Below are 20,469 nucleotides of genomic sequence, written 5' to 3'. Positions count from 1 at the left end.
TGTATTCTGGGAAGGAAACCTCATAGCTATAAGGTGGAGTGACATACATAGTCAACATAGAGGTTGTCATGGTTACTAATTATGTGAAATTTGTACATTTGGAAATGGTCATGATAAATGGCTGTATGACTAAGTATGACTAACCAGTGTGTTTGGTAATAAGTTTAAGCTTAAGACACGCCCATTTAATATGCCTGGAGCTGAGGCTTGCTGAGAGAGAGAGAGAGAGAGAGAGACTGAGAGAGAGAGAAAGAAAGTCTATTAAAATTGATCTGGTGTCTTATTCTCCACAATTGGATATTCAGTAGAGTCAAAACAGACACAAAAGCTTAATGATTTTCAGTTTGGAAAGGAATCTCTTTGTGCTTTAAAGATTAGCAAATTTTCAAGGACTGGCTATAAGCTGACATTGAATATTTTGGTCCTATAATATGAAACATTGGCTAAACTAGAAGCTGATGCCCAGGAAAAGAACACGGACTGGTTAAGCACCTGCCACTGTTGGGCTGTTAACCGTTTCATTCTACAAATTTCACCTACTGATATATAGTAGAACAAATGGGCCATGATTTTACGTAAGACCCTTGTTTTATCTGCATATCAGATATCCGAAGCATGCTGAGGTATAAAGAAAAAAGCCTGATGTTCCTGCTTCTATGTCTGTGATAAAGTAGAATGAGTTCCCCCCCAAGGAGGAATTATTTCTGGTTTACAACAGAACCACAGTGAAATACAGAAAAATTCCACATTCTTTCTTCCTTTCTCACACACATGCAAGCAATACCCAGATACTGAATTGTCTTTTCCCTAAACCCAGGCTGATGGGATTGAGGTCACTCAGGGTTCATCAGCACTTAAGTTTTTTGGTTTCCTGTACTCCATAAATTATGTATATTCCATGATATTTTCACAGGAGGATAGAATGTGGCTAAAAAACACTGGATAAAGTCTTTTTTTTTAATGAAACAAAATGTCTGCGAAGGCTTTCTCCATTACAAATTATGGGTTTTTCTCTGTCCTTGACTCTCTTCCACATTTACCCACTGAGAAAGGAGTTATAATGCCAGTCTGGAAGACCAGAGAGTTTGTGAAATGAAGGAAACTTCACTTTACTGGAACAGCATTTTCTGAATTCTTGGGATAGGGAAGGATAACTTCTAAAGAGTCTGTGGGATTTGAAAAGAAATAAATTCATAAGGGCTACTTGAACTCTCTGTGATATCAAACATAAATCATAACTCCCCTTCTGGACTTCTCCTTTTTCTTCATAGCTGCCTGTTAAGTACATTGTATTCCCTAGTAGCACTTTTAACTTGAGCCGGTAAAAGACCTTTGTCTTTTGGGGGGGGGGGGGCAGCTGGGTGGCACAGTGACCTGAGTTCAAATTTGACCTTAGACGCTTACTAGCTGTGTAACCCTGGCAAGTCACATGACCTGTCTTCCTCAGTTTCCTCGTCTGCAAAATGGGGATAATCATAGCATCCACCTCTTAGGGTTGTTGTGAGTATTAAACGAAATAATAAATAAATAATAATTGTCAGGCACTGGGCCTGACACCAAGTAAGCACCGTATGTTAGCTATTATTAATACTGCTATTGTTATCACTTGTCAGGTGCTATCATGTAAGCATTCTGCTTTGGAATATAGAACAACGCAGATGTCTAGTTCATCCCCCTTGATTTTCCTACCTCCTGAAAGAGAGGTCATGGGTGCAGATTCAGACATACATTTTTTAGATAAGACCAACATAGGAATTTGTTTTATTTGACAAGGAATATTTGTTCATTTTTTTTCTTTCCAAGGGCTATAAAGGGGATGTGAGAGAGAAATAAAATTGATTTTTATCTCTTAAAAACAATAAAATTTATTTTTAAAAATTAAATTTTAAAAATTATGTTGAGGAGACAACATGTATATAAATAAATATGCATAAAATACAAGAGAAATTAAGGGAGCAGCATTAGCTCCTGTAGGCTCAGGAAAAGCTTCATATACAAGGTGACACTTAAATAGAATTTTGATGGATACAAAAATTGAAGAGGCAGAGGCAAGTTGAGAGTGCATTCCAAGGATGGAGGACAGTCATTGCTATGGTAGAAAATGGAGTCTCATTGGGAAAAACAACAAGATCAGTTTTCTGCTTGCCAAAATTTCCTCAACTGTAAAATAGGGATAAGAACAGCCACCCAGGGTTGTTGTGTGGATCAAATGTGGTAATAGTTGCAAAGCATTTAGCACAGTGGCTGGCGTGTACTAGGTGCTATATAAATGCTTATTCCCTTCCCAATTTGGCTGGCCCACAGAGTATAGGAAGCAGCAGTGGGATTCAAATAAATTAACAAGTGGTTCTCCACTGAACCAAGCTGAGGCCCACCCATCCTCGCCATTGACTTCGTGGGCGCAGGCCCTGCCCCTGCTAACAACTGGTTCACGGAACTAAACCTAAAATCAGGTACCAGTTCCACTGAACCTGTGTGAACCGGCTGAATCCCACCACTGATAGGAAGTAGTATACAATAAAGTTGGTCAGATAGATTGGGTTCATGTTGGGAAGGGTTTTAAAAGCTAAATCTAAGTACTGAAGTATAGACATGCTGCAACTAGGAAACGTGGGATGATGATTGCCCATCAGCTTGCAAAACCAAAGACTAGCTACCTTTCCAACCTGGCCAGAACAATCAGTGAGCTTAGACTCATATTGTCATGTTTGCACTACGTGGTTTACTACCGATCTGTTTGCACTACTATTTTACACAAATCTTGTTTTTATTCATCCCATTCCATAACAGCTGAGAGTATTATAAATGCCAGATGGTCTAGGGCAACTTTTCCGGTTACTTTTACATCATCGAAGCCTTTCATCAATGACTGAATCCCATAACACATAACTAACATTTCCTATTATGTGAAATTTGTTCAAGGGCAAGGTTGATATATGCTTAATATGACCAATTTTACTAGTACCAACAGATCATTAGGAGGACCATCCTACAGCCATGTAAACAATGGGACAAGTGATTCATAGTTCCCTTTGTGGCTATATATCCTAGATAGGCTATAGAGAATGAAACTTATGCAAATTTTTGTGATTCTTCCTGATTTGGTCATTTTTTGCATAGCTTCTGCTTAAATCAGACATATGGACCACACAGATTGGTTGAGTAGAATGATCATGAACCTAATACTTATTAACTGTGTGGTCTTGAGCAATATACTTATCTTCCCCACCCCTCAGTTCACTTATCCATAAAACGGAGATAATTTTTTTTGTATGGACCAATATCATAGAAATCTATTAGGGAGAGAGCTAAATAAATGAGCCATTGGTAGTGGTTATATGATGTAATCATCCTCACAGATAACACAATAGACCAGTGTCAGAATTAAAAATGAAACCCATTATCAACTAGGCTACATACACTCTTTCTTACTTTCTCTCATTTCACAAACTCAAGAAATTATATTCTTGGATTAATTTAAAGAGATCCTTGTGTTATCAACCCCTTGTGTATTTCTTGAACACCTGCTATGAGTGCAATTCCATGTTAGGTGCTATGGAAAATATAAAAGACAAATACATGGTCATACTAGGAGCCTAGTTAGAGAGAGCAGACTCATACATAGAGCATAACAGGAAATAAGACAGTGAGTGTTGTGTTGAATTTTTGTACAGATTGTAAGTGCTGTGGTTGCACAGTAGACAAGAGTACCATCCCTGGAGTTAGGAAGACCTGAGTTCATATCTGCACTTACTTGCTGGGTGACCGTGGAGAAGCCACTTAACCATGTTTACCTCCCTTTCCTCATCTGTAAAATGATCTGGAGAAGGAAATAGCAAACCACTTCATTATCTTTGCCAACAAAACCCCAAATGGGGTGAAAAAGAGTTGGACATGACTGAAACAACTGAACGACAACTAAATGCTGAAGAAATTTAGAGAGTCAGAGATTCTTGAGGGCCAGAAAAATCAGGGAAAGCTTCTAGGAAAGGGGAGATCTATGCTGGGCCTTAAAAGATAGGCAGGAATTGATTAGAGAAAGTAGAAAAGAGACTGCATTTCAAGAAGAGTCAGCATGAATGGAGGCACAGAGGCAGTTCATGTTTATTGGGTAGAGTCTAGACCCACTTAATCGCAACAGAAGGCTCAATATCCAGAATTTTCTTTTTTTTTCTTCCACAATATTTATTCGAACTGAGATAGAGCAAGGAGATTTTGTTTCTTTCTCCCCATTGTTCATTCTCATGAGACCAACAAGACTAGAACGATGTGACCTATCAGTAGGATCTGCACACCCCAACAACTTCTCACCCAGCATCCCACCTTATCCTCTGCTGCTCTACATTCTCATGCTCTACTTTCTCTCCTCTCTTGTCTAAAGTGAGAAACAGATCAGTTCAGTAGAACATAAGCTCCAGTGCAGGAACTTTCACATTTTTGTCTTTGCACCTGGAGCAGCTCACACAGTGCCTAGTGCATCACAGGTACTCAATAAATGCTTGTTGAGGCAAACTGGATTAAATTTTCAAAGGGGCCATTACAATATTATGATCACTCTTCCCTTCTGCAAAGGCTGGAAATTTTTTGAATGAAGGGATGATTCGATGAATGATTAATGAGCCTCTGATTTACTTGATGAAAGCAACAACAGATTTCTTCTTTGATATAGGTTCTTTTAGAATGAATAGGGCTGACAGCGCACAGCACATAGCCTTCTTAGTAGATGTTATCCGATTTAACAAGAAGGCTTGTGAAAAAGCTGTGGACAAGTGTTTTATCTTTCCATATCCCTCTCTCCACCTTCAAAACAAAGCAATACATGCCTTCTTAAATCACACACACACACACACACACACACACACACACACACTTTTAATTTCTCCAGTACTGGATGTTATGTGAATATAAAAAGGCTACATAAGTTGGATGTCACCTTACAGATCATCTAGCTCACCTTTATACAATTCCCTTTATAACAACTCTGCCGTTTGGTTCATTTAGTTCCCGTTTAAATACCTCCAGCAACAAGGAGCGCAGTGTACTCTTAGGCAAAATATTCTACAGCTCTAATTGTCAGAAAACTGGCTCCTGTCAAACTGAAATCTTTCATTATGCAATTTCCATCCATTGGAGAGAATTTGACCATACGGAGCAACAAAAGAAGTCCTCTTTTACCTGTTTTCTTTGCTCTTCACAAATGCAAGGTGTTTCAGTGTGGAAAATTGCACTTGTCAATGCTAAAAACAGCCTACTTTTACAGAAGCAGCTACTTGGCACAGAAATATAGCACTGGGCCTGGAGTCAGGAAGACCTGAGTTCAAATCCAGCCTCAGACACTTACTGGCTATGTGATCCTGGGCAAGTTGCTTAATCCTATTTGCCTCAGTTTCTTTAACTGTAAAATAGGGATAATAATAGCACCTACCTTCCAGGATTGTTGTAAGGATCAAATGAAATAATATTTGTAAAGTGCTTAGCACGGTGCCTGGTGCATAGCAGGCACTCAATAAAGGCTTGTTTCCTTCCTTCCTCATGCCTCAAAACTCAGAAATTAGCATAAGGAGGAAACTAGGAGGACATTTTGCTACTCTATTTCAACTGGTATAGGAACTCTAGGCGCTAAATAAGGACATTATTTGGGGGCAAGGAATGGTGGTGTGGGAAGATGGAAAACCAGCAGCCAAGCTGATAACTTTGCTGTTTGTGGCCTAGCTATTTATAATTCTAATATCTTTCAATGGCTTTGCTTCCAGATAGGTACTGTCTTTCTGTTCTCATGGCCACTGGGTAACCACAAAACCACCAATTTACAAAGCATTTGCTACTAAATAGTGGGGAAAGTAGACAGGAGGACTTGATCACTTCTGCTTCTGGCAATCTCCCTAATACAGGACAGCCTTTCAAATGTTTAAAAACACATATCAAGAGTAGCTAGAGGTGGAGCCAAGATGGCAGCTGGAAAGCAAGGACCAGCGTGAGCTCCCTGCCAAGTCCCTCCAAAAACCTATAAACAAATGGCTCTGAACCAATTCTAGAACGGCAGAACCCACAAAACAGCAGAGGGAAGCAGGGCTCCAGCCCAGGACAGCCTGGATGGTCTCTGGGTGAGGTCTATCCCACATGGAGCTGGGAGCTGGGAGCTGGGAGCTGGGAGCTGGGAACTGGGAGCAGAGCGGAGCGGAGCCCAGCATGAGCAGCGCAGACCAACCAAACCAGGAGCCGGGAGGAGCGGGCCCTAGAGCCCTGAATCAGTGAGCTGCAGCAGTTACCAGACCCCTCGACCCACAAACACCAAAGACTGAGGAGAAGTTTAGTGGGAAAAGCTGCCAGAGTGGAAGGAGTTCAAGGTTCGGCCACCGCCCCCGGGGCAGCGGAGGTGGGGCAGCTACAGCTGCTGTTGCTTCCAGCCCCAGGCCCACCTGGTAGGAGGAATTAAGTGGTGGATCAGAGCAGAAGTGCACAGGCTGCTGAAGATCTAAGCCCAGTCCGGGTTGGGGGTTCTTGGGGAAGGAGTAGTGCTGGTGTGGCAGAGCTGGCACATCTCCCCCAAACATGGAACATAGAACTCTACAGTCTACAAGCAGTCATACCCCACTGAAAAACTCAAGGGTCAAGTTAGTTGGTTGGGAATATGGCCAGGCAGTGAAAACACACCCAGATTCAGTCTCAGACTTTGGATTCTTTCTTTGATGACAAAGAAGACCAAAACATACAGACAGAAGAAGTTAACAAAGTCAAAGAGCCTACAACAGAAGCCTCCAAGAAAAACATGAACTGGTCCCAGGCCACGGAAGAGCTCAAAAAGGATTTGGAAAAGCAAGTTAGAGAAGTAGAGTAAAAATTGGGAAGAGAAATGAGAAGGATGCAAGAAAACCATGAAAAACAAGTCAATGACTTGCTAAAGGAGACCCCAAAAAATACTGAAAAATACACTGAAGAAAACAGCACCTTAAAAAATAGACTAACTCAAATGGCAAAAGAGCTCCAAAAAGCCAATGAGAAGAAGAGTGCCCTGAAAGGCAGAATTAGCCAAATGGAAAAGGAGGTCCAGCAGACCACTGAAGAAAATACTACCTTAAAAATTAGATTGGAGCAAGTGGAAGCTAGTGACTTCGTGAGAAATCAAGATATTATAAAACAGAACCAAAGGAATGAAAAAATGGAAGACAATGTGAAATATCTCCTTGGAAAAACCACTGACCTGGAAAATAGATCCAGGAGAGATAATTTAAAAATTATTGGACTACCTGAAATCCATGATCAAAAAAGGAGCCTAGATATCATCTTTCAAGAAATTATCAAGGAGAACTGCCCTGATGTTCTAGAGCCACAGGGCAAAATAGAAATTGAAAGAATCCACAGATTGCCTCCTCAAATAGATCCCAAAAAGAAATCTCCTAGGAATATCGTTGCCAAATTCCAGAGCTCCCAGATCAAGGAGAAAATACTGCGAGCAGCCAGAAAGAAACAATTTGAGTATTGTGGAAACCCAATCAGAATAACCCAAGATCTGGCAGCTTCTACATTAAGAGATCGAAGGGCGTGGAATACGATATTCCGGAGGTCAATGGAGCTAGGATTAAAACCTAGAATCACCTACCCAGCAAAACTGAGTATCATGCTCCAAGGCAAAATATGGATTTTCAATAAAATAGAGGACTTTCAAGCTTTCTCAGTGAAAAGACCAGAGCTGAATAGAAAATTTGATTTTCAAACACAAGAATCAAGAGAAGCATGAAAAGGTAATCAAGAAAAAGAACAAGAAAAAGAAATTGCAAGGGACTTACTAAAGTTAAACTGTTTTGTATACATTCCTGCATGGAAAGATGATGTGTATGATTCATGAGACCTCAGTATTAGGGTAGCTGAAGGGAATATGCATATATATGTGTATATATATATATATATATATATATATGTGTGTGTGTGTGTGTCTGTATGTGTGTGTGTGTCTGTATATATGTATGTGTATATATACATATATATATATGTGTATATATATACATATATAGATATATAGATATAGAGAGAGAGAGAGAGAGAGAGAGAGGGAGAGGGCACAGGGTGAGTTGAAGATGAAGGGAAGATACCTAAAAGAAATAAAATCAAATTAAGGGATGAGAGAGGAATACATTGAGAGAGAGAGAGAGAATGAGGTGGATTATCTCGCATAAAGGTGGTAAGAGGAAGCAGTTCTGGGGGAGGAGGGGAGAGGGCAGGTGAGGGGGGAATGAGTGAATCTTGCTCTCATCAAATTTGGCCTGAGGAGGGAATACCATACATACTCAATTGGGTATCTTACCCCACAGGAAAGAAGAGGGAAGAAGATAACAAAAGGAGGGGATGATGAAGGGGAGGGCAGATGGGGGTGGAGGTAATCAAAAACAAACACTTTTGAAAGGGGACAGGGTCAAGGGAGAAAATTCAATAAAGGGGGATGGGTTGGGAAGGAGCAAAATATAGTGAGTCTTTCACAGCATGAGTATTGTGGAAGGGTTATACATAATGATACACATGTGGCCTGTGTTGAATTGCTTGACTTCTTAGGGAGGGTGGGCGGGAAGGGTAGAGGGGAGAGAATTTGGAACTCAAAGTTTTAAAAACAGATGTTCAAAAACAACAAAAAAAAGTTTTTGCATGCAACTAGAAAATAAGATACACAGGCAATGGAGCATAGAAATTTATCTTGCCCTACAAGAAAGGAAGGGAAAAGGGGAGGGGAGGTGAGTGGGGTGACAGAAGGGAGGACCGACTGGGGAACAGGGCAACAAGAATATACGCCATCTTGGAGTGGGAGAGGAGGGTAGAAATGGGGAGAAAATTTGTAATTCAAACTCTTGTGAAAACCAATGCTGAAAACTAAATATGTTAATTAAATAAATTTTAAAAAAAACACATATCAAATGTTTTATTAGTTTTATCTTCTCCAACATAAATATGCCCAAGTCCATCAACCATACTTCATATGGCATGATTTCTAAATACCTTATTATCCTTAGGTACTCTCTTCTGAGAAACCTGTGGTTTATCAATATTCCTCTAAATGTGAATGTAATATTGTAGATGGAATTAACCTTGTCAAAGAACACAAGAAAAATTATGATCTGTACACTGTCCTATTTCTTCAGCCTAAGTTTGTGTTAACGTCTTTAGCAGCTAGATTATAATTTTGGCTCATATTAATTAAAACAACTTTTTAAAAAACTTTTTTTTCATACAAACTACTGCTAACCCAGAAACCCTCTGTGATGTCATTGGTCAGTTGATATTTTTAACTGTACGTATCATACTGCTGGTTTCAGCCTAATATTTCAGCCTTTTGAGATTATTTTTAATCTTAATTCTGACATGTACTCCAATATCTAACTCCACCAATTTTGAAAGTGTTTAATGTATTTTTCCATTCATTTGTAAATCTAAAAAACTGATAAGCTCTACTAAATTTTCACTAAAATTGTTGGCAAAAATGTTGATTGTAATAGAGCAACAGACAGAGCTAAGCCTGCTCAACATCTAGATGAGAAAATGCTAAGCTCACTATTAACCTATCCACTCTTACAGTTATAACCCAAATATATCATGCCAATTACAGCTGTTGCTGACTTAATGTTACAAGGGGATTTTGCTATTGGTATTTTAAAAGACACTTTCACTATGACATTCCCATGAGATCCATTTGTACATGATGAATTCACAATTCATGTATTTCATTTAAGTATGAGAGTTTGGACTTGCAAGATATAATTTGAAAAGAAAAAATTGACACTAGTAATAATGGACGACAGAATTGCAATAAGCCTTGCTTTAAGATGAAAATCTATCTTTTGTGTGTGTGTGCTACCGTGTCACTGATGCTTGAAACTCTATGGATCCTTTGGATGACTGTGGTATTGTCCTTTGTTAACGTGTCAGTGACCCCTGGAAGTGGTAACAAAGGCGTCACCTACTTCACCTATATGTTGAGGAAAACACTTTGCCCCTTGTAAAGCACTCAGTTAAAAATGAGTCACTAAAAGTAATAATAGTAACAACTCAGAATCATATATTTTTTACTCACAGCAAGGCCACAGAGCATATTGGATAGAGGGCCTACCTTGAAGCCGCTGAGACCTGGATTTAAGTCTTACCTTTGATGTGTATTGGTTATGTGACTCTAAGCAAGTCATGCCCTCCCCGTATTTTAGGCCACTCTGTAATACTATAAGCTGCAGTGAAGCATGGATCTGCTTTGGTAGAAGGAGCTTCCTCACCTGGGATTTTCCTATGCCAATGAAATCATACATCCGGTCCTTATCTTTTACAATCCGCAAATTGCATTTTGGTCCCTATCTCCTATCTTTACAAGAACAAGAACTTTGTACCATAAATCAGGCAAAGTGCTTTCACAGTCTTACAAATAAGGAAACTGAAGCTTAGTTACAATAAGTCATTTGTTCCATTGTCTATATATCTACTATCGGTGAGTTTTCTGAATCTAGGTCCAGTGTATTTCCCATGTAAAACATCTGCCTTTTTGATGTTATCATTAACACCTCCTGATGAGACCTTTTCCAAGAAACAGCTGTCCAGGACAGTGATGGCAAACTCGGATAGAAGCAGGGACCACTAAACCACACACCAGGATCCCTGCGGGCTTCATATTGACTTTGAAAACCACATATTGATATTATCTATGTTTTATGCTATTTTTATTTATTTTGTTAAATAATTCCCAGTTAGAATTTAATCTGGTTTAGTTGCACTCTAGAGGCCCAGGGGCTATGTTTTTGACATCTCTGGTCTAAGAAGAGATGTTTTTTGAGCTGGGGAAGAGCTCAGAGAGAGCCAAGAGCTATATTCAAAGCACAGGGCACTCTTGAAGGAAAGAAGGCTTAAGCAAGTAGCTCAGGGCTGAAAGGGGGGATGTGGAGGGTGGGGCACAGTGGCGGAGGGGGTGACCGTTCAAAGAGCATTGCAAAGGCATCAAACACTGGCCTCTGCTTAAAAACTGAAGTTCCAATGGCTCCAGTTTACCTCAAGGATCAATCATAAATTCTTCCCCTTAGCATTTAAAGCTCTTTAGAAGCTGGCCCCTTCCTACCTCTCCAGTCTCCTTAACACATTACTCGCATTTATGTGCTCTATGGGTAGCTAGGTGGTGCAGTAAATAGAGTGCCAGGCCTGGAAGTCAGGAAAACCTCAGTTCAAATCCAGCTTCAGACACTTATTACCTGTATGACCCTAGGCAAGTCACTTAACCCTGTTTGCCTCAGTTTCCTCATTTGTAAAATGAGATGGAGAAAAAATGGCAAACCGCTCCAGTATCTTTGCCAAGAAAACCCCAAATGGGGTCACAGAGTTGGATATGATTGCAAACAACAAAACAACGACATACACTCTACAATGCAGCCACATTGGCCTACTTAGTGCTATTCCTCCAGCACAATACTCCAAACTTCACCTCTTCCATCCTGGTGTCTTTGCATGCTCTGGAAACGCTTCCTCTTCAGTGCTGCTTCCTGGCTTCCCTAGCTTTCTTCAAGAGGCTTAGCTTGTACCACCTTCTGCCAGAGGTCTCATCGGCTGCTGGTGCCTTCCTAACCAAAAATAGTTTGTGACTGCTTTGTATGTGTCTAACATAGACTTTTACTATACAGATTGTCTTCCCCAAAAGAATGTGGGGTCCTTAATGGCAGAGAATATTTCTTTGTATCCCTAGGACCTAGCATAATACTTGGCACATAGTATATGCTTAATAAATGTTTGTTTCATTGATTCATGCACCTCTCCCCTCCTCCTATCTTTATTTATCTGCTGGTATTTTCATGATCATTAAAACTAGCTAATCAAAATGTAAAACAGTAGAGATGCAAGAAATGCTTTAAGGATAATGTCCTCCAACATCTTCTTTTTTTTTTAAGATATGGACACTGAGTTAATTTGTGCAGAATCTATTTAATGAAAGAACTTGGATCCCCCTTACTCCTCAACCATGAGGAGGCCTCCCCCTATACCGCCTCCCATTTTGCAGCCACATTTCCTTTCTTTAAAGATTGAATATAGGGGCAACTAGGTGGCGCAATGAGTAGAGCCCTGGCCCTGGAGTAAGGGGGCCTGAGTTCAAATCCATGCTTAGATACTTGATACACTTACTAGCTGTGTGACCTTGGGCAAGTCACTTAACCTCAATTGCCCTGCCTTCCCCCCTTCAAGAAACAGACAAAGCAAAAAAAAAAAAAAGACATGAGTATAAAGTAAAAAAATTTATGATCAATTGTAGTTAAAAGCAAGAAAGGAAAAAAGCTATTTTATAAACAATAGTACTAGCTAATATTGTAGAGAAAGCCTTATACAGGCTAACTTTTGGTCATGTTGAATGTTGATTTCATATTCCCCTCTTCTCTCTCCCCACCCCACCCCTCATAAAAACCCTAATTGGAACAGAAACATAAAGGATAAATGATGGTTTAGGTTAAAGAAAAGTCTTTGGTGGCAAAAGCATCTTTAATTATATCTAAATTGCTATATAGGTGTTGGCAATTAGTCATTCCCCACCTGTGCTATAAAAAGAGCAAATGAAATATATACTGTACTTTGACATGAAAGATTCAGGTGTTGCTTATTTATTGAAGGGGAGCAGTGCGATGGGAAAGGGGAGGACTGCCAGGGTTGTTTGAACTCAACTTGTGATATTATTGGTATGCAGAACTGCAGGTGATAAATTTGCTGTACTAACGTTCAACACCTATCCAACAGCTTATATTTGCAGGGTTACTTGGAGCACAGAAAGGTCCCTTGACTTGTCCAGAGTCATGTGGAAGAGGGAGGTCTTAAACCTAGGTCTTTCTGATGCTGAGGCCAGCACCTTATCTAAGCAAAACTGGACAGAATGGGAGACCATGAAATTGTCTTCCCTAGAGTGTAATATGTTTGAAAGTCCTCCCTTAAAGACAAAGTGGTGAAATTAAATGACCTTCCAAGGTCCCTTCGAGACTTGATTTTCTGCTTCTCTGACATCAGAAATTTTGATTGTTGAGAGTGTGTGTGTGTGTGTGTGTCCACATGCATCCAGTTGTGTATACTAGATAATTGACTAGGTCTGAGATTTCTTAAGTCAAGGGATAGAGATAAGCAGTGATATACTATACCAACAGCCAATAAGAATCGCGACATGGTCAAGTTCCATCTGGAACTTTATTAACACAGTTTATTTCATTTGAAAATCAAAAATTAAGGACATGTTATGGGAAACTAGCCATGGTGATTCTGATGACTACTCCTGATTTCTAGTCATTCTCATGTCTTTTACAGCTGTCTGTAGATTCCCATGTCAAAATGGAGGAGTTTGCCAAAGGCCCAATGCATGTACCTGCCTAGAAGGCTGGATGGGACGCCTTTGCGAAGAACGTGAGTGTCTTTTATTTACAGTCTCTAGAAAGGATATATGTGTATGTGCCTAGGGGAAGAACATGAGTGTCTCTCATAATAGCATCACACATGGAAAGGGTGTGTGTGTGTGTGTGTGTGTGTGTGTGTGTATGTGTGTGTGTATGTGTAACATCAGAGAGCTTGTCTGGAGTCTTTTAGCTAAGAAGGTTATCTTTGCAGTAACTTATTTCGTTTGGTGATTAAAATGAAGAGGAAACATAGCATAGTAGATAGAAAACCCACCTTGACCTATTTGTACAAAAATATCTGTAGCAGGTTTTTTTGTGGTGGCTAAGAACTGGACGTTGAAGGGATGCCCATCAACTGGGGAATGGCTAAACAAGCTATGACATGTGACTGTGATGGAATATTATTGTGCTCTAAGAAATGACAAACAGGATGATTTCAGAAAAACTTACAGGGAATAATACAAAGTGAAGTGAGTAGAACCAGGAGAATGTTGTACACAATAACAGCAATATTGTATAATGAACAACTGTGAATGACTTAGCTCTTCTCAGCAGCACAATGATCCAAGACAATCCCAAAGGACTCATGATGAGGTATACTATCTGAACTGATATTTACTGAATACAGACTGAAGTTTGCTATTTTTCACTTTCCTTAATTTTTTTCTTTTATTCAAATCTTCTTGCATAAAATGACCCATACAGAAATGTTTTACATAATTGCACATATATAAACTATATCTGATTGCTTACCATCTCAGGGAGGGGAAAAGAGAGTCAAGGGAAGGAGGGTTGGTTAGAATTCGGAACTCAAAACTTTAAACCAAAGTGTTTTGGAAAAAAAGAAAAAAATCACCTTGGTGTCAGAAAAACTTGGGTTCAAGTCTTGGCTATGATACATACTGGCTATGTGACTCTGGGCAAATTATTTAACCTCTCAGTGCCCTCCAGGCAATTCTCTAAGCTTGTAAGTTGCCCAGTCTGTAATTTTATGCAATGATAGGAGTTTCCTTGCCAAAAATTCCCTACAGCTTTGACCTCATTGAGAACAAAGGACCACCACCACCACCACCACTACCCCCACCAACACCACCAGCACCACCACCAACAACAACAGCTCTAGCCAGCCCTTAATCTCTAACAGATCTAAACCCTTATTTACCTCCTCAAAAAAAAAATTGAACTAGGCAGTTGGGTACATGTATGAACAGTAGTTCTATTCTACCTTGCTATCATAAGCTAATAGGCTATGGAATCTTTGGAATGCAATTTTGGCTTCAGATATTAAATTCTAGCCATCTAAAATCCATGTCCCATCCAACTCAAGGGAAGAGTACAGCTTTCTTATGAAAAGCTGCTTGTAATAAAGGTCTTAGACAATAGATTTATAATTGGTGCCTTTAGGAATCATCTACCATACTCCACTCTTTGTATGGCTAATACTAAGGCTAAGGAGTTAAATGACTTGCTTGAGGTCACATAGGTAATAAGTGACAAAGCCAGGTTTCAAACCCAGGACCTCTGACTTCAAATCCAGTAACCTTATATAGACACTGTCCATCCTGTCCATTGCTTCCTACAATATAGGATATTGTATATGCATATATATACATATATATGTACATACACACACATACCTATCCTTACACACACACACACACAAACACACACACACACACACACACACAAAATCCCTAGGCCCTCTTCATTCCTACCACACATATAAAGGGGCCAAGTATGTCACATTTGCCATTGTTATTAGTCATCTCTGCCAAGTACCTTGCTGACCAGGTAAAATTTAGGTTCACCAATAAGAATGTAGCTCTTCTTGCTTAAGAAACTCGGAAGCTGGCAAATGTTTTAAAATATTATTCCTTTTCGAATTACAGTTTGTGGTCCCAAATTAAAAAGTCAAAGTGTTCCTGTTCTTATGAGAGTGTTAAACTTTCCAATTTTATTGAGATGGACTTATATGAACCACGAGAAGGAACAGATCTCTGTTGGCATCCAAATGAATTCATATTAAGGCATTTTGAGGTGCCCTTTGCTTTAAAAAAACAATAATAATAATCAATCTCTTGGAGAAATCTTCAAACAAAAGCGTGACCATTTTAAACTGTCATAAAAGAACTTAACATAATGAAAAGATTTTTGACAAACCAACTTGCCAGAGCACTGACACACATTATATGCCTTAGTTAGCTTAAATCCTTAATTCATCTTTTCTTTTTTTTTTCTTAACATATGCTGAAACAAAAAAGAAATATTTGCTTATTAAAGTCTATTTGTCAGTCCATGGTTGACCCAAGCTGTCTGTTGACATCCATCCCAGTTGCTCTTTAACTTTTAGTCTCAATGAGTTGGCTGAGGCTCAGAACAATTAAGTGACTTGTGTGTGTGTGTGAAGACACAGCTAGTAAGTATCCGAGGCGGTATTCGAACCCAGGTCTTCCTGACATCAAGTCCAACAAGTCTCTCCATTATGCCAGGCTTTATCTTTACAACCAAAGGCAAATATGATGAAGATGCTTGTTTGTAAATCTTGTTCAAAAGCACAAAAGAATAAACTGTGTGTGGACCATTTGTTGATTTATGACTTCCCTTGGTCCTTTAAGCAGTTTTGAATCTGCTTAGGTTGCATCACGTTGCAAACATCTCTCCGTCTCATTTTTGTTTATCTGTAGTTGCTTCTGTACCTCTGACTATAGCATCTGCATCAAACCTGTATAGACAGTGGGTTTTCAAGATCTTTAAACTTTAAAACCTGACTAGTGAAAATGTCAAGGTTCATTTTCTTAGCTGTGTTTAACAAAGCCCTTGTATCCTAGAAAACCAATTTTCTACTCGTGGTCATTGTGATGTGCCAACTTGATTTAAGCTGTAGTCCCAAACACATCAAAAGGAAAAGACAGTTGACTTACTCTGTTCTATTTCGGAGGACATACAGAGGGACTGCCATGTCAAGGGAAGGTCTAGCAATTTCTAAGAAATGTCTTCACCACTTTCATAAACATTCATACCTAGAGATTAAGAGAACATCTTCACATCAGAGCGGAACTCCCTGAGTTTATTAAAATACAATACGCATTCTGAGAGCCAAGGGCTTTAGATAAACCCAATTGTCTAATTTAGTCTGGTCCATCTCACAGAAGAAGAAAAAGCATCAGTACATGCCTGGCTTAACCTCTCAGGAAGCAGCCAGGCTCATTTAGATACCTACAGACAGCTGCATATATCTGAGCAGGTGGGCATGGTGGAGAAGGGAGGAATCATAGCTGAACACTAGTAACACAGATACTTAAAATATAAAGGTTCCATTGTTATTGTTTTAAATGGTGATGATAAAAATATTTATTAAGCACTTACTATGTGCCAGGTACTATGCTAAGAACTGCAGATACAAATACAAACAGGTATATTGTCACCTTCATCAGACTGTGAACTCCTTGAGGTCAGGGACTGTCATTTGTCTTTCTCTGTATCCCCAGCTCTGAGTACAGTGGTTTGAAATTTTCCAGGGATGAATGTTTTATTTTATAGTAGCTTTTATTATTTTTATTATAGCATATGTACATCCATCTCTCTCTCTCTCTCCCTCTCTTTCATATATATACATATGTACATACATAAAAGCATGTATACACACACACAAACACCTATCTGTTTACGTACTACATCTCATTTCCACCCTTCAATCCCCCTCAGTAGCATGTAAGCTCTTCAAATTCAGGGGCTAGTTGTAATTTTGTCTTTGCATTTCTAGTTCCTAGAATAGGGTCTTACACACAGTAAGTACTTTTTGGGTTGGATTGGATTAGGTCTAGCACAGCGAGTGACTCCAATCCAACAACGTAAATGATGCTGACAATAACTGATAGAGAGATGAGTTGATTCCTCTGTGGAGATTTTCTAACAAGTTCTACAAAGAAGAAATTTTTACCTGCTTGTCCGTGTACACAGTTTGGGTTAACCCTGGCCTCTTACAAGCTAAAACAGAGTTAGCTGTTACAGGATGTAATTTGGTAGTCAATCAATCTGTGCAGACAATTACAAGAACTTTTTTCAAAATATGGTTTGCAGTTTTTTTATGTATGTTCTAGATGTGTTATAAGACATAAGGTAGCTGTACTTTTAGGAGTGATACCCAGATTTCCTGACTCTAGAACCAAGTTCATTGTACTTTATGCCTAGTGTCTTGGGCGCAAGTGAAATCTACATACACTGTTTGTCACTTGCTGTCACTGTATATTATAAATATGTGTCCTCCTAAAAGTTGTTATAACCGCAGAACTTACTAGCTGTGTGACCCAGGGCAAGTCACTTAACCCTGTTTGCCTCAGTTTCCTCATCTGTAAAATGAGCTGGAGAAGGAAATGGCAAACCATTCCAGTATCTTTGCCAGGAAAACCCCAAGTGAGGTCACAAAGAGTCAGACATGACTGAAAAATGACAATAATAGTTGTTAGTTTCTATGGGCCAGATTCTCCAACAGGCTCAAGGCAGACCTCTTGTGCTTAGAAATCATATCCTACCCATAATGAACGTTTGAGTGTGCAGAATGGATAGGGATCCATTTGATTGTTCCATCGACATCCCCAAATTTATAAACTATGCATTCAATTTTTATTCTAATTACCAGAATATAGTTGCTATGTATATGACCCCTGAATCCCTACATACTTCATTGATTTACTAGGATATTGTATTTTCTGTATTAATATTACTCATAATGGGCAGCTAGGTGGTGCAGTGAGTAGAGCACTGGCCTTGGAGTCAGGAGGACCAGAGTTCAAATGTGGCCTCAGACACTTGACACACTTCCTTGGGCAAGTCACTTAACCCCAATTGCCCTGCCTTCCCCCTTCCAAAAACAAACAAAAAATGTTACTCATAAAACTGCTACTTTGTGGAAGGATAATAGGAATATCTCAGTCTTCATCCCTACCCTATGGCTATGAAGTCAGAAGGTGTGTACATGTGTGCACATGTGCGCGCACACACACGCACGAACAGAGGTCGGCCATTCATTCATGGTACAGATGCTGAATGAAAGATAAGAGAAACAAGAGCATGGGTGTGGAGAGAATCCACCTGTCCATCTGCTCTTGCCCCACCCACCAGGTTCCACCTTCTTTCAAACCCAACCCTCTAGGCCAGGAGTTCTTAACCTATGGTCCACAGACCCCCCGCCAAAGGGTTCCAAAGGATAGATTTCATGGTACTTTACCCCTACGAACCCAAAAGAGTGCTGGCTTTAAGTCTAAGGAACAGGGTTCTAATCCAGGCTCTGCCATTCACTACCTACACGACCCCGAGCAAGTAACTTAACCTTTTGGACCTCTGTTTCCTTATCTGTAAAAATAAGTGATTAATTGCAGTACTAATTAGGCATACATATTAGTCACTTAATTGTTGATTGATTGACTAGATGGCCTTTGAATATTCTTTCATATCTAAATCTGTGAAATGAAGATAATAATGTTTAATGTTAATGCCCCTCAAAGTTATGAGGAAGAAAATTCTTTCTGAAGCCCTAATGAAGTATAAGTTATTGTTATGACAATACTCAGGAAATAGAGCAAGAGAATCCATTCAACGATGGAGTTGGTAACCACGTATCCTGGTTCCAGATTGGTTTTGTTGATAGGGTTTCTTATACACAATGACTTTTTATAATAAGGAGAATGCATTACTGTGGTTTTCTGTTAGAGTATAATCTGATTTACTCCCCTTAAAAATAATGATCATTTGTTCATCTTTGTGTGTGTGTGTGTGGGTTTTTTAAGCTTGTATTTTTCTACCTTTTCCAGCAATATGTATTCTTCCCTGTCTGAATGGTGGCCGCTGTGTGGCACCATATCAGTGTGAATGCTCGGCTGGGTGGACGGGATCCCGCTGTCATACAGGTAGGCATCCTTTGGCAGCTTACAGAAGTTGTAAAGAATTAAATCTGCTGTATTTTGAGTTCCTTAGTTCTTCCCTTTGGAGGCTGAACATACACAGATTAACAATACTTAGACTTGTATATGTGGATGTAATTGAGATGTACTAGCCATTAGGAGGAATTCAGGGATTCAAGAGACTTTTATTATATCCTTCCTTGTTACCGAGCACTGTGCTGTTATGTAAGTGCTGGGTGAGATACGGAGATCAAAAAAGACATCCTCTCTACCTTCATAAAGCTTAGTGTCCAGTGGTGGCATATGGGACAGATTATAACCAACTAGAAGTGAATAATTCCAGCTCTTTCTGTTTATCCATGATCCCTTATTTTGATTCAGTCTTGGAACTGACCCAAAGAACTACAGGAATTTCCAAAAAAGGAAGGATATCTGATTTTAAATGACCTACCAGGGGTGGGAAACCTGTGGCCTCAAGACCACATGTGGCCTTCTAAGTCCTCGAGGGCCACCCTTTGATTGAATCCAAACTTTTGTTGTGAAGTTCAGATTCAAAGGGCCGCATTTGAGGACCTACTGGGCCACATGTGGCCTTGAGGCCACAGGTTCCCCAAACCATGTAAATAGAAGCAACTCTGTTTCACTGAATATATGTAATAACATCACTCAGAAGAACAAGAATGATTTGTTTTTAATATTTTTATTTAAATTAAGATTTTTTATTTTTAATTTACAACACTCAGTTCTGCATGATTTTGAGTCCCAGATTTTCTTTCCCCACTGCTCCTCAAGACAGCATGGAATCTGATATATCTTCTACTTGTAACTTTGCATAAAACTGATTTATACAATAGTCAAGTTATAAAGAAGAATTATGACCAATGGAATGAATCATGAGAAAGAAGAAATAAAACAAAAAAAATGGACAGCAAATAGTTTGCTTCAATCTGCATTCAGACTCCATAGATCTTTCTCTGGATGTAGATAGCTCTCTCCTTCATGAGTCCTTTGGAGCTGTCTTTGAACCTTGTATTGCTGAGAAGAGTGAATTCTATCAGGGTTAGTCATCACAGAACCAATATATCTGTGTACAATGTTCTCCTGGTTCTGCTCCACTCACTCAGCATAATTTCATGTAGGTTTTTCCAGGTTATTATGAAGTCCATATCTTCCCCATTTCTTATGGCACAATA

At 39.4% G+C, this 20,469-nt stretch overlaps 1 protein-coding gene across 1 annotated transcript in view; it reads left to right on the top strand.

Moving 5' to 3' along the window:
• Window positions 1-20,469, top strand: part of SVEP1 (sushi, von Willebrand factor type A, EGF and pentraxin domain containing 1) — a 347,418-nt gene that overhangs the window by 317,893 nt on the left and 9,056 nt on the right. Inside the window, exons 45-46 of the mRNA XM_036739508.1 lie at window positions 13,291-13,386; window positions 19,187-19,282. Of these exons, the coding sequence (XP_036595403.1) occupies window positions 13,291-13,386; window positions 19,187-19,282 (192 nt within the window). The remainder of the gene's footprint in view (window positions 1-13,290; window positions 13,387-19,186; window positions 19,283-20,469) is intronic.

This window comes from Trichosurus vulpecula, chromosome 9 (genome assembly GCF_011100635.1).
Source record: "Trichosurus vulpecula isolate mTriVul1 chromosome 9, mTriVul1.pri, whole genome shotgun sequence".
NCBI lineage: Eukaryota > Metazoa > Chordata > Mammalia > Diprotodontia > Phalangeridae > Trichosurus > Trichosurus vulpecula.
Note: the sequence above shows the minus strand (reverse complement) of the source record. Positions and strands in the feature narration are given on the sequence as shown.